General features: G+C 41.9%; 1 protein-coding gene across 1 annotated transcript in view; it reads right to left on the bottom strand.

Annotated features, from left to right (window-relative positions):
• LOC149121680 (uncharacterized) overlaps positions 1–23,645 on the bottom strand; it is a 29,418-nt gene extending 5,773 nt beyond the window's left edge. Inside the window, exons 1-4 of the mRNA XM_089315608.1 lie at positions 23,577–23,645; positions 21,639–22,034; positions 20,754–21,481; positions 417–480 (exon numbers count right to left, since the gene is read on the bottom strand). Of these exons, the coding sequence (XP_089171734.1) occupies positions 417–480; positions 20,754–21,481; positions 21,639–22,034; positions 23,577–23,645 (1,257 nt within the window). The remainder of the gene's footprint in view (positions 1–416; positions 481–20,753; positions 21,482–21,638; positions 22,035–23,576) is intronic.
• Positions 23,646–24,132: the final 487 nt, after the last annotated feature.

The following is a 24,132-nucleotide window of genomic DNA, read 5'->3' as shown; positions in this document are numbered from 1 at the left end:
TTGAACTCCACCCAGTCCACAAAGGAAGAGGTACAGATGTCATGGAAAACTCACTATCAGACTGCTCACAAGAGACTTAAGTTGTGGACACCCACACTACAGGAAATTGTCTTCCACATATTTTTGTCTCCTCTCTCACCCTTGCTAGATTTGGTTTAGTTTGAAACTTTTTTTTTTTTTTTTTGGCAGTGAGAGAGAAAACAAAAAGTAACTACATTCTTGGTATCTTTTTTAAAGTCATGTAAACAATAATGTAAAGGAATTTATCATAAAAAAGTGTACCTTAATACATTCCATTCAAGAGGATGGAACATACATACTATATCCTAAATCATTTAGATCCTTTTAAAAATATGGATAATGAGACAGACATTGCAGTGAAGTAGGTTAAGCTGTCACTTGGGATGCCCACATACCATATGGGAGTGCCAGTTTGAGTCTTGTCTGCTCCACTTGAGTTCCAGCTTCCTGCTAATGTGCCTGGGAAGAAGCATAAGATGGCTAAATTATTTGAGATCCTGCCATCCACAGGGGAGACCAAAATGGACTTTCTGGCTCCTGGCTTCAGTCTGATCCAGCCCCAGATGTTGTAAAAATTTAGGGAATGAACTAGCTCATGAAAGGTCTCTCTCTCTCTCTCTCTCTCTCTCCTTCCCTCCCTCCCTTTCTCTAACTCTGTCTTTCAAATAAATGAACAAATATAATAAATCTTTTAAAATATGGATGAATAAAAAAGAGAAATTCAATCAAATTAGCATGATAATCCTGCCTTTGTGGGACCTTCAGAAGTTCTGCATGTAAGCTCCAGGAATGATTATACAGCCCTTAAAAATCTGGCACAAGTAATATGTTTTGAGTTTCACAGCAATCCATATAATGTAAAAGGTGCTAATATTCTAGTTCCTAATTTTATATAAGGAAGGAGAAGCCCCTCAAGATTAGGAAATTTATCTCAGCGCAAATCATTTGATACTAGGCATGAAGAAAAGGAAATAAAGCAATATGGCACTGGCTTAAAAACATACATATAGACCACTGAATAGAGTAGAAGTCCTGGGATTATATCTAATAACACATAATCAAGTCATTTCCAACAATGACACAAAGAATACATAATAAAAGACTAATTCATTCAATCAGTGGTCTTGGGAAAGCTAGATATTCACACAAAAAAGAACAAAGTTAGTCTGTAACCTTTTACTATACAGTAAAATCAACTTAATATGGATTTAAAACTGAAAAGCCAAAACCTGTAGAACTTCCAAAAGATAACTTTGGGGAAAACACATGTGTAGCAACACATATTCTGATCTGACACTGAAGCTCAGACAACAATGGCAAAAATAAATGGGATTATATCAAACGGAAAAGCATCTTCACAAAAGGAGTTACCTAAATATGGGCGCCAGTTCAAGTCCCAGCTGCTCCACTTACAATCCGGCTCTCTACTATGGCCTAGGAAAGCTGTAGAAGATGACCCAAGTCCTTGGGCCCCTGAACCCACATGGGAGACCAGGAAGAAGCTCCTGACTTCTGGATTCCATCGGTGCAGCTCCAGCCATTGCAGCCAATTGGGGAGTGAACCATTGGATGGAAGTCCTCTCTCCTTCTCTCTGCCTCTCCTCTCTTTGTGTAACTCTGACTTTCAAATAAATAAATAAATATTTAAAATCAAAAGACAACTTTCAGAATGGGAAAAATATTTACCAAGCATAAATATAGCAAATATATATGTATGTATACATATATTTACCAAGTATAAATATATAGCATAAATATAGCATATATAAATATACCATAAATTAGCAAATATATATATATCTCAATAGCAAAACAAATAACTTAAATAAAAAATGGACAGAGAATTTGATGTTTTTCTGAAGAAGGAATACAAATGGCCAACAGGTACATGACAAGGTGCTCACCATCACTAGTCATCAGGGAAAAGCAAATCAAGAACCTCATGAGCCATCACCTCACTCTCGTTGGGAAGGGTATTATCAAAAGGACAATAAATAATGATGCTTGGGGAGGCTGAGCAGAAAGACAGCCCTGCACTGAAGCAGCTGTTATGGAAATCGTATGGAGACTTCTCTAAGAATTATTAACAGAACTACCACTTGATTCACCAAACCCGCTTCTGGGTGTACAGGAGTATTTGAAAAAGTTTGCGTTTACCTTGACTGGACATTGCACAATTCATCCACATGGAAATAGCACATAGTAACACATAAATATGTATATTTTTATATGTCTGTTAAATTTTCTAAAGTAAAAAATTAGAATAACAAAGTTGATAGAAAAATAAAATATAATATTATTTGGTCCAAACGTTTTTGAAATCCAGGCAAAGATATTTTTCATAATGCACATTCTTCCATGAACTTGATGATCCCTTGGATGCATGAGTTTCAAAGATGTTTGCACCAAAATAAACTTATCATTTGATTTTCTGGAAACTTTTTCAAGTACCTGCATATGCCAAAAGGAAATGCAATCAGTACCTCAGAGATACCTGCATCCTTAAGTCCATCGTAATGTTATCCAAAATACCCAAGATTTCGAAATAATCTTTATATTCGTTGCTGAATGAATGGATAAAGAAATTGTGACATACAATTTTCCCTTGGTATCCATGATGAATTGGTTCCAAAGTACCTTGTGGATATCAAAATCCTGGGATGCTCAAGTTCCTTATATAGATCGGCCTGCAACCTAAACAAATCTCCCACATACTTGAAGTCATCTCTAAATTACTGACAACAGTTAATACAATGTAAGTGCTATGTAAATAGTTGCTATTCTGTATTGTTTAGGCAATAATAAAAAGAAGAAAGTCTGTATATGTTCAGGAGAGCCACAGTATTTTCCTGATATTTTTGATGCATGGACGGTTGGATCCACAGATGCGGAACACATGGATGGAAAGGGTCAGCTGTATGCATATAAAAGCCCCCAATTGATATTATTCACCCTTTAAAAAGAAGATCCTGCCATTTACAGCAACCTAGACAAGTCTGGAGGACATTAATGTTAAGTGAAAGAAGCCAGACACAGAAAGACAATACTTCATGCTCTTGTTTACATATGGAATCTAAAAAAGTCAGAAACATTGAGAGACCAGACTAGCAGTTAGCAGAGTTTGGAGGATGAAGGAAAAGGAAAGATGTTAGTCAAAGAGTACATATTTGTACTTACAAGCTGAATAAGTCCCGGAGACCTAATAAATACTGTGGTGACTATAGACAAAAATATGTTGTATACTCAAATTTGTTGAGAGTATAGACATCAAATATTCTTACCCCATCAACAAAAGCAGGCATGTAATGTGATGGATATGCTAACAGGTTAGCTGTACCAATCATATCACAATATGTATGTCTATCAAACAGGTATACATTATGCAACCTGAATATACACAATTTATTTTATATTGGTTAATTATACTTCTAATAAGCTGAAAAACTTTGGAAAAATAACTTTAAAAAGGAAGGAAGAAAGGGGAAGGGAAAGGAGAGGAGAGATGGAGGGAAGGAGGGAGAAAGGGAGGAAGAATAAAAGGACAGGAAAGAGAAAGGAAATTAATATGAAAATAATCTTATCAAGTTCAACATAATTCATTTTCTAGCAGTGTGTATCACTACACCAAATATCACAGATTGTATGGATGCAATAATAATTACTCTTTAAGTTTACCAACATTTTGTGGTCCCTTCTAATAAAAATGGCAAGTAGTACTGATCTCTCCTAGTAAGTCTCTGATGATGAAGTCTGTTGTTTCTTTTTCAGGAAGAAACATTGAAACTATTTGGAGTATCTCAAAGATTGCCACTTTTTTGCTATCTGAGTCAGTGTTCTCAGGAAGTATTTTCTAGAAATTTTTCTATTTCAATAGTGTTTTTGTTTACTTTAGGAATGATTTAAGTTGCTATGTATTTGGGATAGAAATCCTTTCTCAGATAGGTAGATTGCAAATATCTGTTCCCCTTGTGGATTTATCTTCACTCTATTGATGCAAGCTTCTGAGTTTGCTATAATCCCATTTGTTTAGTTTTGCTTTTGTTGCCTGTGCCTTGGGGGTCTTATCCAAGAAGTTGCTCCTACACCAATGTCTTTAAGTGTTTCCTCTACATTTTCTTACAGAAACTTCAAAATCTCAGGTCTTACATTTAGGTCTTTGATACATCTTGAATTGATTTTTGTATATGGTGAGAGGTATGAATCTAATTTCTTCCTTTTACATAGATATCCAGTTTTGTCAGCATCATTTACTGAAGAGATTATCCTTAATCCAATGTGCTGTGGTCTGGGCACTTTTATTTTTATTATTGAAAGCCAGAGTCAGAAAGAGAGAGAGAGAGAGAGAGAGAGAGAGAATATCTTCCATCTGCTGGTTTACTCCTCAAATGGCCACAACAGCTGGGGCTGGGCCAGGCTGAAGCCAGGATCCAGGAGTTTCTTCTGGGTCTCCCATGTGGATGCAGGGGCTCAAAGGCTTGGGCCATCTTCCATTCCTTTCCCAGGTACATTAGCAGGGATCTGGATAAGAAGTGGAGCAGTCAGGTCTCCATTCAGTACCCATATGGGATACTGGCATGGCAAGCAGTGGCTTAACCGAATACACCACAACACCATCTCCAGTCTGGGCACTTTTGTACAAGAATCAGTTGGCTGCATGTTCATGGATTAATTTACGGGCTGTTTATTCTGTTCCATTGATCTATGTGTCAGTTTTTAATGTGAGTACCACACTGTTTTAATTATTATATTTAATTATCATACCTTTGTAGTTTGTGTTATGCCACCAGCTTGTTCCCCCACCCCCTAGGACCTAATTATTCTGGGTCTTTTGTTTTAGGATTTTTTTTTTTTTTTCTAATTCATGTCATCAGCATGTTGAAAGGAATTGTACTGAATTTGAGATTGTTTTAGGTAGTACAAACATTTTAATGATATTGATTCTTCCAATCCATGAGAAAGGAATACCTTTGCATTTTTTGTGTCCTCATTGATTTCTTTCATCAATGTCCTATAGTTTGCATTATAGAGATCTTTCACTTGTTTGGTTAAATTTTTTCCTAAATATTTGACGTTCTGTGTGTGTAGCTGTTGTGAATGGGATTTCTTTCTTGATTTCTCTTCCAGGGAGTTCATCATTAACATATAAAAAAGTGACTGTTTTTTGCATGTTTATTTTGTAACCTGCAACTTTACTGAATTGGTTTGTTGGTTCTAACAGTGGTTTGGTGGAGTGTTTAGGTTTTACATGATGTTTCATGTCATCTGCAAACACAGATATTTTTACTTCCTCTACAACAGCAGCAACAATAAAACAACCAATCCAGTTACAAAATGGACAAAGGACTTCAATGAAGACAGTTTTCAAAAAAAGAAATATGAGTGGCCAACAAATATATGAAGATTGCTCATCATCACTAGCCATCAGGGAAATGCCAATCAAAACCACAAGGAGATACCACCTCAACCCTACCAGATGGCTAAAATCTGAAAGACAGGGAGTAACAAACGCTGGCAAGGATGTGGACCAAGGTGAACACTTGTACACTGTTGGTGGGAATGTAAATTAATGCAGCCACTGTGGAAAAGAGTATGGAGATTTCTTTAAAAACTGGAAATGGACTTGCCATATGATCCAGCAATCCCACTACTGGGTGTATACCCAAAAGACTTGAACACATTGTATCAGAGATACCTGTACCAACGTGTTCAAAGAAGCACTGTTCAAAATAATCAAAATATGGAAATCAATCAAAGTGTCCATCATCAGATGATTGGTTAAAGAAAATACAATGGAATATTATTCAGCTATAAAAAGAATGAAATTCTACCATTCGCAGGAAAATGGACAAACTGGAGGATGTCATGTTGAGTGAAGTAAGCTGGACATAGAAAGGCAAATAATTCATTTTCCCCTTATATGTGGGAGCTAAAATTAAAAATGAAAATAAATCAAAAAAACGCAAATGAAAGAAATGCCTGGCATATCAGTCTTGCTGCAAATACAGTTTGTCAAAGTTTATTATAGTTTTGTAAAACCAATGGTTAAGAATTTTATGCTACTATAAGAATATGGAGGTGGGAAGACTGGGCATTGCAGAAATTAAAAGTTGTCTGTAAACTACAATAGGGGAAGGTTTACAGTGTGGGATGGGATGTTCTGAGTGTAATGACGTGCACTTGGAAAGAGAGATTAAGGTTTCTCACTTAATGTTCCTAGGCAAGAAATGGAAGTGACTTACATGTTAGTATTAACATGTTTGGCTTTTTGTTCTTTGGGGAAATGTGCAATTGTTGAATGACTTTCAACAGGAATGACCCTCCTTTAAACAGAATAAACACGTGTTGTATGCCTGATATTCTTGAAATCTGCAGATGAGCCCTTAGTTGGGCTCATCTTGTTTTGATGTGGAAGCAAAATTGGGCAGTCAGGCAAATGTATAGAATATTATCACGATTTATCATGGCTAGATTTATGTCAACCTGGCTAGTCTACGGAGTTTCCAGATATTTGCTCCAACTTTATTCTGAGTGTTTCTAAAGCACTGTTTTGAGTGACATTACCAATTCAACTGTGGGTCTTTGAGGACTTAGGGTAAAGCAGATTCCCCTTCCTAACACAGTGGGCCTCATCCCATCAGTTGAAGGCTGTATTGGAACGAGAAGTCTGACTTCACTACCAGCCCAGCCTACAGAATTTTGGTGTGTCATTCTCCCTAATTGCATGATCCAAATACTTTTCACAGGTTTCTTTATATAGGTAACATTTAAAATGATTGAAGTCATATTAGAATTGACTTCAGGAGCTATGGCGTCCTAGGGAAATAATGTTGCTGAACATCATCAGACTTTATCCCCAGTTTTCTATCCTTCCACCCATATCTCCATCCCTTTTTCCACCTTCCATGCTACACTCTGCACAGTATTCTTTCGATCTGGTATGGAGAAATTTTCTCTTGTGATTTATACTTGCTTTTAAATTTTGCTTTTGTAATTTTCATTTCTGGAATTTCTTTCTTTTGCAAATCTGCCTTGTCACTGAAAACCATTTTCCTAACCTATTTATTTGCAAAACTGTCCGTTCCTCCTTTAAACAGATTAAACACATGTTGTGTGCCTGATATTTTTGAAATCTGCAGATGAGATTCGTTTGTCTGTTGCTTTTGCTAGTTGTCAAACATAATCGCTTATTTCCTGTGTGCTTGATTTCCTTTGATGTGTGCTGGTTGCTGTTGTTGAAAAAATAATTGAGGGGCCAGCACTGTGGTGCAGCGGGTTAAAGCCCTGGCCTGAAGCGCCAGCATCCCATATGGGCGCCGGTTCTAGTCCCGGCTGCTCCTCTTCTGATCCAGCTCTCTGCTGTGGCCTGGGATAGCAGTTGAAAATGGCCCAAGTTCTTGGGCCCCTGCACCCACATGGGAGACCCGGAAGAGCTCCTGGCTTCAGATCGGTGCAGCTCCAGTCGTTGCAGCCACCTGGGGAGTGAACCAGCGGATGGAAGACCTCTCTCTCTGTTTCTACCTCTCTATGTAACTCTGGCTTTCAAATAAAATAAAATAAAAAAATAAAATATAATTGAAATTTGCCTTAATTTTTGTCAGGTACTTGGAGCACCGATTTAAGCTGCATTCCTGATTTGACGTGTCTTGGATAAACCTGACGCTTCACATTTTGGCTACGATTATCTGTTTAGGCTGGTGCATGATAAACAAACTCTCAGACATGGACTGGTTTCTATATTTCTGTATTTCCTCCATCTCCCAAGCTTCAAGTTCTGGGCTCTATTTGTTTGGCTTTTACTTTGTTAGATCTCAACGTAATTAACAGAATCGGCATCTTGGGCAGATCCTAAGCTGTGACTTTTTGCTCAGTGTCCACCAAGACAATCAAAATCACCACTCATTTTCATGGCTGTCTCTGTGACTAGTCAGATGCTCACACAGTAGGCACGGACGGAGCGCTACCTTGATTTTCTGCTTACCATCTTCAAGATTTGGCCTTACGATTCGCATGGTTTTGAGCCCTCTCTGAAGACCTCTTTGTGGTGCCATGCAGCTGTTTCAATATCCTTGCCTACACTGCCTAAGCAAGAAAGTCTCCACGGCATTCAACACAGCTGATCGTTCCTGTCAGAACACTCTCGGGACCCTGCACCTCTGACACCTGTGATACTTTCTTTTATTGCTGCCTCCCTTAGTCTGATTTGCTGGTTTTCCTCCTCATCCTCCAAAAGTTTAAACAAGAGACCAGCACAAGGCTAAGCCTTTGGAGGGTCTTTTCTCACCAGACTCACTGCTTTTGTTGTCACTCTCCTCTGCAGCTTTTAATATCGACAGTATGCTACAGATGTGTATGTGTGTAGCTCTAGAATGGTGCTCTTTCTCAGGCACTGGTAGTAGATCCAACTTCTTCCTTGTTGTTTCCATCTGGAAGTCTAATAGTTATCTCAACTTTCACTTGTTTGAAATAGCAGCTGGCTCACTAAATCTACTTCCTCTGCTCATTTTGACTTAGCCTGTGTTTCTGTCCTCTGCACTATTTTTTATGGATTCTGGAATGGTTATCACACCCTTGGTATAGGTATGACTAACAATAATAGTAATGAAAACAACTAGCATACTATGATTTCTAATATCACTCGCTGAATCCCTAATTTCATTCAATCATACAAAACTTTGAGAGGTGTGTAGTATTTATGACCACTTCACTAATAAACCTGAGAATCAGAGAATTGAGGCCATCTGTGCAATCTTGCGGTAATGAATGGGTGATAGAGTCAGAATGGGCAATCATATCTACCCAAGTTTAAACTTCTCTAACTCTCTGTGTGAAACTACCTCTCTGAAAAGAATGGGCATTTAAAAATTGGGAAAGAAAGCACACGAATGCCTTAAGAGCATGTAACTGTCAACATGCATTGGTATCTCAACTAAAAGAATTATCCCATGCTAACTGCTTCATGTCAGGAAGAACAAAGGTAGCAGATCCAGTGGTGTATTTTGTATGAATAACTAAATGATCTCTTCTACCCAACAACTCTCCCTTTTTGGCCTTTAGAGAGATTGGCTGAAGTACAGGGAATCTTCCAGACAGAAGTCAACTTTGCACAGACCGATCACTCCCCTCTACTGCCCTGACTCTGCACTCAAACCCAAAAAAGGGAAGGATCCAGAGAAATCCTCCCAGGTGAGGCTGTTCATGAATGTCACAATTCCAGGGGCAGCCTCCTCTCTCTGCATTTTCTCCATCCACTTCTGTTCCTACCTGTCCATCAGTGCCAAGAGGAAATTATGCCCCAGAGAAGTAGTTGTTCCGCCAAGTACGTCAACAAAGATGGAACAGCCAGTGCTGTGCCTTTTAAAGCGACTCTTTTAATATGAAGAATCTCAAGGTTTCGCCCTAGCACTAACTCTCTTGTGAATTCCCATTGGCAACCTTCTCTTTATTAAAGACCTCTTACCTAATTGACTTTGAATTAACTTCCTGTTATCCTACTTATACTTTGAACATAGTTTTTCCCTCCAGATCAGCATGAACTTTAGGAAAACACAGAATCCCAAATGGTCCCTTTCTCCTCCCTTCTTCAGTTGCCTGCTGGAGCCCAGCCAAGGAAGTGTCAGCTTCAAATCCCAGAGCACTCTGAATTCCTTGGAATTAGGATGTGCTCAGCTGTCATTCCCAAGGATGTGTTTTGGCTTCTATGAATCATACAGAACGTGGTGACCACGTATAGCATAAAAGAATAGTTCACTGTATAGGAATGATTGCTTGAAGGAGGGGCTATTATCTCAAACTGTAACATTCCTTTACAATGCTCCAATAGCTTGCTCATGTAGGAAAGATGGCCCTTCCACTTTGTATGCATATCTTAAGATATTAGTTCCTAACAGGCGCTAAAGATGACATTGTGCTACGGGATTTGTAAGCAGTAGAATAATTTTTGTTGTTTCTTCCTAGGGTAGTTTCCTATGTTATGTTAGCCTAAGGTAACTCAGAGTGTTTGCCAAGATGGTCAGTACTCTATCAGAAGGAAGCTGCATGGAAGCATGGAGTCAGCAGAACGATGGCTACCAAGGACTGGAAGACCAGGGGCTGCAGAGATGTTGGTCAAAGGAAATCAAAGTGCAGTTAGGAGATAGGAGGGATAAACTCGAAAGATCCATTGTACAACATAGTGACTAAAGCTAATAGCAATGTGTTGTATCCAAAAATCTCCAAGAGAGTAGATTTTAGTGTCCTCATCTCAAAAATACTAAGTGACTCAATACCTCTGCTAATTAGTTCAATTGTGCCATTCTGCACTGTGAGATATACATGTGTATGTGTGTGTGTATTTAAAAACATCACATTGTACAAAATAAGTGTATACAATATATGTCAATTGGAATTTAAATTGAAAATAAAATATTGTATCTAAGCTAAACATTATAATTTCAAAACGACAATAGAGTTTGAACTTTAAAAAAAAATAAACAGAAAATCATCAGTTGCAAGTGAGTAAAATTTGTTTTTAGAAATTTGACTTCCAGGTTACGGAAAATGTAAATTCATCAAGAACGTTCATCCATATATTAAAGACAATACAGCAAGATTTATCATTTCCTAAATCTCCATTTGATTTAATTCAGTTTCTGGTCTTTTTTGAACTTATCTTACATATATAATGATTTTTATGTCACAGCTAAATGGTTAAAAGAGTTGGAAAAGAGCATTTTACTTTGAAAATCTTAAAAGTCACATCACAATTGATAACTGAGTTACGTGTTTACTATTTACAACTTCCTCTCTGTAGATGCAGGTACCGCATTCCTTCTGTTTTAAACTGTAACCCCATACATCTGTGGTGTCCACATCTGGACATTCAGACCAACTCATGGTTTCCTTCTGTATATCCAAAACCTGTCAGTAGTTTCAAAGGAGATTTGGCCCCTGGGAGAACTGAAAAAGTTACATCCTTTTATCATTCAGGTTTTTTTAAACTTTTATTTAGTAAATATAAATTTCCAAAGTACAGCTTATGGATTACAATGGCTTCCCCCCCATATCTTCCCTCCCACTCACACCCCTCTCATCTCCCACTCCCTCTCCCATTCCATTCACATCAGGATTCATTTTCAATTATCCTTATATACAGAGTATCAATTTAGTATATATTAAATAAAGATTTCATCAGTTTGCACCCACACAGCACATAAAGTGTAAAATACTGTTTCAGTACTAGTTATAGCATTAATTCACATTGGACAACACATTAAGGACAGAGATCCCACATGATGAGTAAGTACACAGTGACCATTCAGGTTTTATAAACTCTTCTTTAGCTCTTTCCCCAGGATATCAGTAAGCACAAAAATAATCAGTCTGGGCTGGCGCTGTGGCTCACTTGGCTAATCCTCTGCCTGTGGTGCCAGCACCGCAGGTTCTAGTCCCAGTTGGGGTGCCAGATTCTGTCCCAGTTGCTCTTCTTCCAGTCCAGCTCTCAGCTGTGGCCCGGGAAGGCAGTGGAGGATGACCCAAGTGCTTGGGCCCTGCACCCACATGGGAGACAGGAGGAAGCACCTGGCTCCTGGCTTTGGATCAGCACAGCATGCCGGCTGCAGCGTGCCAGCCGCAGTTGCCATTTGGGAGGTGAACCAAAGGAAAAAGGAAGACCTTTCTCTCTGTCTCTCTCTCTCTCACTGTCTAACTCTGCCTGTCAAAAATAATAATAATAATAATAATAATCAGTCTGAATTCCTTCTGCTTCTGGCAAAGACAGAAGTCGGGTGAGGGACAGGTGTTTCATTAACATTTATTCTTCATACAGAATAAAGAGCCAGCTTTCATGTGGAAGAACAGACATGGGCTGTCTACAGAGTCAGCAAATACAAATCATTTTCTTGACAAAGTAAATACGATTTGAATATAGAAAAGAACAACAATGAGGATGGTTCTCACCTTTTATAATAGTTCATCTGCAGCTCATTAAAAGCATAGGATTGTGAGTGTGTACACCTAAGATCACAGCCTTAAAACATATAAACTCAAGCTTAATAGAATCATAAGAGTTTGAAATTATGTGCATATTATTGTAAGAGAAAGACTATGAAAGAAGAGGAAGAGTGGGAACTTCTACATCTGTATATATGAATTATATGAAATTTATTCACCTTATATAAAAATAAAAATACATTTAAAAAAGAACTTAAAACTGTATTAGCAACATTTTGTTATAGTGCAACATTTTGGCATATGTCAATTGTTGATAAATAGCAAGACAAAAAATAGGAAGTAAGAATAACATGATTAAGAAATTTAAGCTACAAGAGTGTGTGTGTACTCTTTTATGTTTTTATTAAGACACACAGGAAGGATAAAGAATAAGAAAGCAATTAACATACAAAATGATTAGCTGTGTAATGTGGTAATAATCAGGTGGAGAGATAATGGATGGAACAATGCCTGTTGTACATTTTACATGCTCTTGCATGATTTTAGGTACATGCAAAAATAAAAGTAGATGAAAACAACTGAAGAAAAATGAAACAAATTACATACATCTCAAAATTTTTACCGTAACCAGAGAAAAGAACTCTACTAAGAGACTATTGGAACTCATAGAAGAGTTTGGCAAAGTAGCAGGATATAAAATCAGTGCACACAAATCAACAGCCTTTGTATACACAGGCAATGCCATGGCTGAGAAAGAACTTCTAAGATCAATCCCATTCACAATAGCCACAAAAACAATCAAATACCTTGGAATAAACTTAACCAAGGACGTTAAAGATTTCTACGATGAGAATTACAAAATCTTAAAGAAAAAAATAGGAAACCAAAAAATGGAAAAATCTTCCATGCTCATGGATTAGAAGAATCAATATCATCAAAATGTCCATTCTAATTTATACAACCAATGCGATACCAATCAAATTACCAAAGACATTCTTCTCAGATCTGGAAAAAATGATGCTGAAATTCATATGGAGACACAGGAGACCTCGAATGGCTAAAGCAATCTTGTACAACAAAAACAAAGCTAGAGGCATCACAATACCAGATTTCAGGGCATACTAAAGGGCAGTTGTAATCAAAACAGCTTGGTACTGGTACAGAAACAGATGGATAGACCAATGGAACAGAATAGAAACACCAGAAATCAATCCAAACATCTACAGCCAACCTATATTTGATCAAGGAGTTAAAACCAATTCCTGGAGTAAGGACAGTCTATTCAATAAATGGTGCTGGGAAAACTGGATTTCCACATGCAGAAGCATGAAGCAAAATCCCTACCTTACACCTTACACAAAAATCCACTCAACATGAATTAGATCTAAATCTATGACACGACACCATCAAATTATTAGAGAACATTGGAGAAACCCTGCAAGATATAGGCCCCGGCAAAGACTTCTTGCAAAGGACCCCGGAAGCAAACAGAATCTACAAAGAGATCAAGAAACTCCACAACATCAAAATAAAGAACCCACTCAAGAGATGGGCCAAGTACCTCAATAGACATTTTTCAGAAGAGGAAATCCAAATGGCCATCAGACACACGGAAAAATGTTCAGGATCACTAGCAATCAGGGAAATGCAATCAAAACCACAATGAGGTTTCACCTCACCCCAGTTAGAATGGCTCACATTCAGAAATCTACCAACAACAGATGCTGGAGAGGATGTGGGGAAAAAGGGACACTAACCCACTGTTGGTGGGAATGCAAACTGGTCAAGCCACTATGGGAGTCAGTCTGGAGATTCCTCAGAAACCTGAATATAACCCTACCATACAACCCAGCCATCTCACTCCTTGGAACTTACCCAAAGGAAATTAAATTGGCAAATAAAAGAGCCATCTGTACCTCAATGTTTACTGTAGCTCAATTCACAATAGCTAAGACCTGGAACCAACCCAAATGCCCATCAACAGTAGACTGGATAAAGAAATTATGGGACATGTACTCTATAGAATACTATACAGCAATAAAAAAATGAAATCCAGTAATTTACAACAAAATGGAGGAATCTGGAACACATCATTCTGAGTGAAATAAGCCAGTCCCAAAGGGACAATTATCATATGTTCTCCCTGATCGGTGACAACTAACCAAGCAGCAAAAAGGAAACCTGTTGAAGTGAAATGGACACTATGAGAAAGAGTGACTTGATCGGCACTTGTCCTGACTGTTGATGAACAACTTAATACTTTATCCCTTTTATATTTTTTTATCCTACTTAATACTATTGGTTGAACTCTGTAATTAACACACAATTATTCTTAGTGTTTAAATTTAACTGAAAAGTGATCTCTGTTAAATATCAGAGTGGGAATAAGAGAGGAAGGAGATGTACAATTTGGGACATGCTCAAGCTGACTTGCCCCAAGTGGTAGATTTATAAATGTGCCAGGGGATTCCAATCCAATCCCATCAAGGTGGCATGTATCAATGCCATCTCACTAGTCCAAGTGATAAATTTCAGTTCACAATTGATCACACTGATAGGTCTAAGAATCAAAGGGATCACATAAACAAGACTAGTGTCTGCAAATACTATCTGATCAAATTAAGGAGAAAACGATCCAACATGGGAACACAGCAGACTCATAGAATGGCAGATGTCCTAAACAGCACTCTGGCCTCAGAATTAGCCCTTAAGGCATTCAGATCTGGCTGAAGATCCCATGAGAGTATTTTAGGCATGGAAAGCCAAGACACTCCGGCAAACAAACAAACAAAAAGACATATATGAAATATCTCTGTGAGTGAGATCCCAGTGGAAAGAATGGGCCCTCAAAGAAGAAGGTACCTTTCTCTAAAGGGAAGAGAGAACTTCCACTTTGACTATTACCTTGTCTAAATAAGATCAGAGTCAGCGAACTCAAAAGGCTTCCATAGCCTTGGTAACTTATGACAAGAGCCTAGGGGGATTACTGTTGCCACAAACAAGAGTGTCAATTTGTTAAGTCAACAACAGGAGTTACTGTGCACTTACTCTCCATGTAGGATCTCTGTCCTTAATGTGCTGTACAATGTAAATTAATGCTATAACTAGTACTCAAACAGTATTTTACACTTTGTGTTTTGGTGTGGGTGTAAACTGTTGAAATCTTTACTTAATTTTTATTAAATTGATCTTCTGTATATAAAGATAATTGAAAATGAATTTTGATGTTCATGGAATGGGACAGGGAGTGGGAGATGGGAGGGTTGCAGGTGGGAGGGAAGTTATGGGGGGGAAAAGCCATTGTAATCCATAAACTGTACTTTGGAAATTTATATTTACTAAATAAAAGTTAAAAAAATACAACGACATATTCATCTCTGTTCTCATAAAATATTCATCAGTCTCTTTTCTTGACAATAGTTGTATCTATCCCTTTTAATTTCCTAGTTTGCATTAGTCAAGAAAAAGTAAGCAAGGACAATAACTTAACATGCCTATATAGGCATTGTCTGATTTTATTCTTAAATTATATATTGCCTGTATTATTCTTTTTCAGTAAAATTTCAACATTTGTTTCGCAGATGCTGCTATTAATATGATTTATCTGTCACCACATCCATGCAAATATCAACCTTCTTTTCCCTCTTCTTTGTTTTCTGCTTCCTACGTGCTTGGTTTTATGTTTTATGTTTTCCGTAGAGTTCACCTTCTCCTTTTATTTAGAGTCTGATGTTTTTCTTAAGCCATGTTACCTCCAAGTGAGAACCCACTGAATTCTGTGTAATGACTTATTTTCCCCAATATTCCTGAATTTCTCAAGAAGAAAAGATCACACCTAATGAAATCCAATACTGATGAAAGAGAACTTCTTGCTGATTTAACTACCACCTGCACATCTGGTGTGTTTTCCTGGAGATCCTCTGTACTGTTTGTTTAACTCACAGCCTAAGCACTTCCCATAGAGGACGTGTCATCTTCAACTCTTCAAACAGTTCCAAAGCACAGAGTTGGCAAGGACCGTTTGTTTTAAAAGATGATGTAGCACAATTTCTGTACCATGGTAATATACAATTGTGAGGGGTTTTTATAATATCGAGATTTATGGATTTGAAGAGAAAAAAAATTAAATACATGTTTTAGGAATGCCTGTGACACAAAATCACATTTTGCAAAGCATTCCAAGAAGTTTGAGGCTTCAAGAAAAAGAACAAAATCAAGTTACCCATTAACATTAAGAGAAGGAAGAACAGATCTGTTTTAGTAATTGTTTCAAAGTCATTTGCTAGGTTCTGCAAAGGAGATTTCAATCTCTAAGCTGCAGAAGCATTTTGTTTTTTTAAATAGATTAATATTTAATTAAGCTGAAAAGGCAAAAAAAGAATCTTTTAAAAATGTGGGTAAAATGTATAAATTCTAATGGACAGTGTTTCTTCCAAAATCTTCCCATATTTTTTGAAGAGCCAGATAGAAACATTGACATACTAAAAGAGAAGGTGCATGAATAAGTTTGATCAACCCAAAGAAAAACTCAAATTATTTGATATTCACCTGAGGAAAAAAATGCACATTTTAATAGTATTTATTGTAGACAACATCATTCAAGAAAAGCTGACTTAGTGATGTCTGTTGGCCCTAAGTCTATGGTGAGACCCGAAACGTTTGTTTTCCTATTGTGCATCTTATCAAAGACAAAGATGACTTCATTAAATTTGACAACTAGAAATCCATATGACAGGCTTCATATAATCAGAGCGCCCTAGCTTTAATTTGCATTGTACAATCATGAAAACATGTACTTATTTATGCAAATACATAGTGCACCCTGACAAAATCCTTTACTTTATAGAGTGCTATTATTATTGTCAACTAACAACAAAAAAACTCAGTTGTTTTATGAGGATCAGCAGACTTAGCCACAAACTTTGGCAATTCTTTTAACTACTTCGGTATATACTATCATTGAAAGAAATCATGATTGTTTTGTATTATTATTACTATACTTCATTATGTATCACACATTGTATAAACAAGAGGCCAGACAGCATATTAAAAAGTATTCACTTGTCACTTGCTTTGTCAGACTCTACTTGGAAGCATATTTCTGCATTTTCCCTCATTTGACCTTGCAAGTGACCCTAAGGATTTTACACGACTACTGTTTCATCTGACAAGGAAGCACACACAGGAGAGGCTCTAATGCCATCCACTTAAAGGTGTAAGGGCTAGATAAGAATGCTCCAGAGAGTGTTTTCCTATCCTGTTCTTACTGTAGGTGACTCTGGGGACAGGAGGGATGGAGGAGAAGGGGGATGAATTTGGAATTTCATTTTCTACTGTTTGTTCACTTGTCTTCTTTTTCTGAAATTATTTCTCTATGAATGCTTTGGAATAAGAAAAATGAGTTGTTTCTGTTCTTATATAAATTTTGTTGAATTGATTATTATCACACTGTCTTTGTATCTTCAGAATAAGCAGCATCAAAGAAATACATTGCAAAATAAAGTTGATATGAACCACTTATCTGTTTTTGAATAAATGACAGAAAATAGCGTAGAAAATTAATCCAGCTTTAAAAAGTAAACATTTCAAGTTAACCACTTCGACTTCCTTACTGATAGTTTGGAAAAAGATGGAGATATATTCCATAATATTTACAGGAGTTTTAGGAACAAAATCAGCTGGAAAATATATAGCACCTTAATAATCATTTCAAAGTAAGAGGATTGTTATCCCATTCCACAGATGAGCAAACTGAGTTCCAGAAAGATTCAATGGATTGGAGACCAAATATCATTGATTCAGAATGTGTCCTGAAGCCAGGGAAACAGCTCTAAACACAAAGGCTTCAAAAAACTGTGGCCAAATGGAATTTAAAGACATGATTATTTTGGTGAGAGAAAATTTTGAAATCCATGCATAGATTTTTTTATTCATCTTATGCATTTTCCATTAATTTGTCAAAGACTCAGTGAGGGTGCATGGAGAGAGAACATCATTATTTTCTCAGTCAGCTAGACTAGCTGTGAGGTGAATGGAATCCCTAACCCCAGTCTGGCCTGTGTGATGGTATATGGGCACAGAGTCTCTAAAGAGGTATGTACATTAGAAGAAGGCCATTACGTTGGGCCCTAATCCAATATGTCTGGAGTCCTATACTTAAAAATACATATATATGTATATACACTTATTTTTTTTTTTATTTATGGGAAGACACAGAGAGAGAGAGAAGGTTTGGTTTACTCCCCAAATGGTTGCAATGGCCAGGACTGGGCCAGGCAGAAGCCAGAAGCCAGCAGCTTCATCCAGATCTCCCACATGGATAAGCAGGGGTCCAAGTACCTGTGCCAACCCCTGCTGATTTCCCAGGGGCATTTGCAGGGAGCTGGATCAGAAGCAGAGTAGCTAGCACTCCAGCCAGCATTCCTGGCACACAGGCTTCAAAAAGGTGGTCTAACCTGCTGACCACAGCACTCACTGCTAGTATCCTTTGTCCAACTACAAGATCAGGACGCAGACACACACAGGGGGAAAACACATTGACCACACCACTCTGACAACGAGTGAGGCCTTGGAAGACATCAATTCTGCAGACATTTTGATCTTAGAGTTCCAGCTCCTATAATTTTACAGAAATGAATACCTGTTGTTTGTTGTTTTCCTACCCCTTGAAGTAGAAAGTTTCCCCAAATTATACAACCACGATAACCAATCTCAGTCCAAATGTTCTAATAGTGAAGAGAGATAACTCTCATGTTTTAAAATTGGAACAAAGCAAGGAGGCCTGACTGTTGAGGATGGCCAGATTCCTGAGGCCGGTTGTGAGTCTCCACTGTGGTTCATCTGGTCCTCTGCATGGCCCTCTGGTATACTCAGCACCACAGCATCACGGGAAACAGAGCCTGCCCTTTCTTTTACAGTCTGCATCTTCCAGTCACACTAAACCTGGACTGAAAATGTACATGTGGGACAGGCATGGTGGCATAGCAGTGAATTCACCACTTGGGGTGACTGCACCCCATAGCAGAGTTCCACTAGGAGTGCCAGCTACTCCACTTCCAATTTAGCTTCCTGTCAGTGTGTTCTGGGAGGGAGCAGATAAGGTCCACGTGTTTGGGCCTCTGCAACCCTCGTGGGAGACATGGAAGGAATTCCTGGCTCCTGGCTTAGGCCTATACCAGCCCTGGCTGTGGCTGATACATGGGGAGTGACCAGCAGATGGGGGATCTCTCTCCCCACCACCCTTCCTATTGCTCTTCCTTTTGAATGAATAAATCAAACTTTAAGAAAAGAAAACAAGCACTGAAATGTATTAGCTTTGTGGCCTGTTGATTATTTGAGCCCACGTTTTCTTCTCTGTAACAGGAGGATAATAACTGCATTTCTCCCTTAGATGTGAAGCTCAAGAAAAAACAAAAAACCCTCCATCTGCACTCAGAATGCTGATTACTGCAGGCTGGTGGCAGTGGGAGGGATAGTGAGTTCAGATTAAGAGAAACAAGAGGGGAAGCTGAGTGTGGTTCACTAATGACTAATGACATTAAATATACTAATATAAGATGTTAATAATATGGAAAGCTGGGTGTGGCGTGTAGAACTCTGCACCACCTCATGGTTTTGTTTTGTAATGTAAAACTATTCTGAATAAAATAAAATGTTGATTTCAAAATAGGGGAATTAAACAAGAAAGTCAGCTTCCCTCCTCATCCCTCAGTATGCTCAGTAATCTGTGTCTTCTTTTGAATTTTAAGATTTGTTTTTTATTTGAAAGACAAAGTTACAGAAAGAGAGAGAGAGAAAGAGAGAGGTCGTCCATCGGCTGGTTCACTCCCCAAATAGCCACAATGGCCTGAGCTGTACTGATCTGAATCCAGGAGCCAGAGCTTCTTCCAGGTCTCCCACGTGAGTGCAGGGGCCCAAGGACCTGAGTCCCCTTCTGTTGCTTTCCCAGGTGCATTAGCAGGGAGCTGGATTGGAACCAGCTCAAACCAGCACCCATATGGGATGCAGGCTGGAGCTTTAACACACTGCATCACAGCACTGGCTCCTGTATCTTCCTTCTGAGTAAATGACATGACTCAGGAATTTGCTGAGCCCAAAATTTTTTTGGAGATTTTGTGAATTTCCTCTTGTACAATCCACATCTCAAATGTCCACAAACCCTCTGGTCATTAGATTCAAAATATATCCAGAATCTGACCTGTTCCTACTAATTCAGTTTTGACAATTATGATCTAGTCCAGAGCCCTTCATATTGGAATAGGCACCATTAAGAACCCCAAACGCAAAGCAGGAGTGTGGCACAGTGGTTAGATGCCAGTGAAGCTACCTATGTTCCACACTGGAGTACCTGGGTTCAAATCCTGGCTCCACTCTCACTATGAGTCTTCTGCTAATGAGGACCAAGGAAGGCAGCAGGTGATGGTTCAAGGAGCTGCGTTCCCCCTGCCCCTATGTCAGAGACCCAGATCTAAATAGTGGCTCCTGGCTTTGGCCTGGCCCACCTGCTCCTAGGCATTGTAGGCGTTTAGGAAGTAAATTAGTCTCTCTCTCTCTCTCTCTCTCTCTCTCTCTCTCTCTCTCTCAAATAAAAAAATCCTATAAGTTATTCAACACAGTGATAGTTTTCAAGGAATACATTTCTAGAAAGAAAGGTGAAGCCAGATATATCAATATAACCTGGGATGTGAAAGCGTCTAAGGCACAAAGCAAAGGAACATAACTAAACATTGGCTTGAGAAGATTTCTGTAAAGATTAATGAGTGTATTTCTTTAAAAAAAAAGTAATTAATAAAATAATGATTTACCTGAACGATCGATGTGGTGCTGTGGCGCTCTCCTGGGCCGGACTTAAGCCTCTCCAGATGAGGGACGGCCGTTCATGGCCAAGGTTGCCGAGCTTCTCCTGGCCTGCAGGCCCCTCGTTCTGCTTTCCCCACCTGTGGGTGGTGTGTGGGCGGCAGGGGTGCGGAAACCGGCCCGACCTCCGCACTCCCGCCTTCTGCCTCGTGGCGATGGCGGGGGGTCGGGGTCCTGTGACGTGGCGGGGCATCGCTCGCCGTCGCCCTGCCTCCACGCGAGCCCGTGCGGGGCCCCAGGAGCGGTCCAGGTCCTGCCTCAGGTGCCTGAAGCCCAGCGGTGGCGTTACTCCTGTCCCCCAGCGCCCTCTTCCGGGTGTTGCTGCTGCACGTGCCCCTTGGGAGTCTTGGGGGGGTCGAGGCGGTAAGAGAAGGGGAGACCCATGGGTGCCTCGCTTCGCTGGAGGGAGGCTGCCGGTGTCGTGCCGTCTCCACGTGGGTGGGGAATTGGCTTGGCGGGCGCATGCCTGCGCGCTTGCCACCGCCCCGCCGGGGTGGTGTGTGCCGGGTGTGTAGATCGGTCGCGGTGTGGTCCGGTCCTGCTCCCCGTTTGTCGCGTACCCGTGCGCTTCCGGGGCCTGAGGAGCGCGGGCGCCCAGGGGCTGTGGGAACGGGATTGGTAACGAGCGCAGCCTGCGCTGGCCCTGGCCGCGGGTGCTCGAGGGGCCGTTTCTTGCCTATACCGCAGACCCCTCGCGCGATCGGTCTGGGGGGCGCTCCCGTGGTTGCCTCCTGCCGGCCCGGCGGGGGCGGTTGGGGTGGGGAGTGGCCCACCTTCGGTGAGGAACGCCTTCTCTAGCGATCCGAGAGGGGCGTGCCTTCTGACCGGGGTACCCTTATCCCGCGGCCGCCGTCCCTCCGGTGCTGAGTGCGTTGGGTGGCGTGTCCCACCCGTGCGCCCCGCTTTCCGCTTCTGTCGGGGGAGCGTAGTTGTGCGGGTGGGTCTGCCGGTCCCCGCGGTGGGAACCGGGGCGCTGCTCTTCCGGCCCTAAGGGCCACGGCCCGCGCCTCCCGCTCCGTGTTGGGGGAGGGTCCCGCAGGGCCGGGCTGGCGGTCCGGTCCGTCGCTCGTTTGTGTTGGGGGCCGGCGCGCGCGCCCGTGTGTGCGCGCGCCTTCCGTGTCACTCTCCGTGCTGCCTTGTCGGCCGGGGCTTGGCGGGGGCGCGCGTGGTCCGTCCCGCGCGTCCCCGGGGCTGTGGCGCCAGCGGGCGGCTCTCCGCTCCTCGGCTCCCTACCCTGGGCTGCGACCCAACGTTCTGGGGCGGCGGTCAGCACGTGTGTTGGGAAAAAAAAAATGATTTACTTTATTTATTGAAAGACAATGTCAAAATAAAAATAAAAAAGACAGTGTCAGGGTGAGGTGCATGGAAAGAGGTCTTCCATTCACTGGTTCACTCCCCAAATAGCCACAACAACCAGGGCTGAACCAGGCCAAAGTCAAGGGCCAGGAGCTTCATCTGGGTCTCCCACGTAGGCAGCAGGGTTTCAAGGATTTGGCCCTATTCTGCTTTTACACCTGGAGCTCCATCCCCACTAGGATATCCCCTCCATAAAGGAAATGACTCTGATGTGTTGCCACTGTTTAACAACTGGAAGATTGGTGTAGGGGAGGCACCTACCTCCTGTGATTTCAATGACTGCCTGGATTGTTCTGGGTATTAAGTGATACAACATTGTGTTATTAATATAAAGTACCAGGCCCACTACCTAGCAATATAATAAATATTTATTCAATAATAATAGGAATACTTAACCTTCCCTGCTAGAGCCAGGCCCTGCTCCCATCAGGCATGGCCCTGGGCACTCTCAGATGCTTGCCCCGCCCCTTTCCTTGCTCTCCAGGGCCAGGCCCTGCCCCCTCCTTACCCTCTAGAGCCAGCCCTGCTCCCATCTCATATTCCAATGCCAGGCCTTGCTCAACCTCCAGGGCCGGCCCTGCTCCCCTCCTCACCCACCAGGCCTCACCCTGCTGCCCTCCTTGCCCTCTGGGACCAAGCACTGCTCCCCTCCTCACTCTCCAGGGCCAGACCCACTCCTCTCCTTGCCCTGCAGAGCCAGGCCCTGCTCCCCTTAGGTGCAGCCCTTGCCATGCTCCAGGGCTGGCCCTGCGCCCACCTAACCTTCCAGGGCCCACCCGTCTACCCTCTCCATCCTCCAGGGCCAGGGCCTGCTACCCTCTCACCCCCCGGGCTGGCCCTGCTCTGCTCCTTGAACTCCAGGGCCAGGCCCACTCCCTTCCTCACCCTCCAGGGCTAGGCCCACTCCCCTCCTCGCCCTCATGAGCCAGGCTCGGCTCGCCACATGCCACACACAGCCCTGGCCACACAAGGGCTGGCCCTGCTCCATTTCCTGCCCTCCAGGGCCAGGCCCTGCTCCCCTCCTTGTACTCCAAGAACCAGCCTGCTGCCTTCTTTGCCCTCCAGAGCCAGCCCCTGCTCCCCTCAGGCGCATTGCTGGCTACCCTCCAGTGCCAGGCCACGCTCCCCTCCTTGCCCTCCAGGGCCCACCCTGCTCCCCTCTCCATCCCCCAATGCCAGGCCCTGCTCACTTTCCAGGGCCAGGCCTGCTCCCCTCCTTGCCCTCCAGATCCAGGCTCTACTCTCCACAGGCACTGCCCTGGCCACCTTCAATGGCCTGCACTGCTCCGTTCCCTGCCCTCCAGGGCCAGGCACTGCTCCCCTCCTCACCCTCCAGGGGTGGTCCCACTCTGCTCCTCACATGCCAGGACCAGGCCTGCTCCCCTCCTCACCCTCCAGAGCTAGGCCCTGCTCACCTCAGGCATGGTGCTGGCTACTCTCCAGGGCCAGGCCCTGCTCCCCTCTTTGCCCTCCAGGGCCGGCATTTTACTTCTTGACCTCCAGAGCCAAGAACTGCTCCCTTCAGGTGAGGCCCTAGGCACCTACAGGGCCTGGCCCCCACTCCCTCCCCCCCACCAGGGCTGGCCTTGCTCCCCTCCTTACCCTCCAGGACCATCCCTGCTCTCCTGAGGCACAGGCCTCGCTGCCCTCCAGGGCCAGGCCCTGCGGCCCTCCTCACCCTGCAGGGCTGGCCCCACTTGGCTCCTTGCACTCCAGGGCCAGGCCCACTCCCCTCTTCCCTCTCTAGAGCCAGGCTCTGCTCCCCACAGGTGCTGCCCTGGCCACCTTCAAGGGCCGGCCCTGCTCCGTTCCCTGCCCTCCAGGGCCAGGAACTGCTCCCCTCAGGTGTTGCCCTGGGGACCCTCATTGATATATTTGCAATTAGTATAAACACATTCTAGTGTAAAAATTTAAGAAATACAAGACATTTGAAATAACATGCATATTCAGCCAAACAGCTTCACTGATAAA

The sequence above is a fragment of the Oryctolagus cuniculus genome, chromosome 16 (genome assembly GCF_051225735.1).
Source record: "Oryctolagus cuniculus isolate XC-2025 breed Fujian yellow rabbit chromosome 16, ASM5122573v1, whole genome shotgun sequence".
Classification (NCBI taxonomy): domain Eukaryota; kingdom Metazoa; phylum Chordata; class Mammalia; order Lagomorpha; family Leporidae; genus Oryctolagus; species Oryctolagus cuniculus.
Note: the sequence above shows the minus strand (reverse complement) of the source record. Positions and strands in the feature narration are given on the sequence as shown.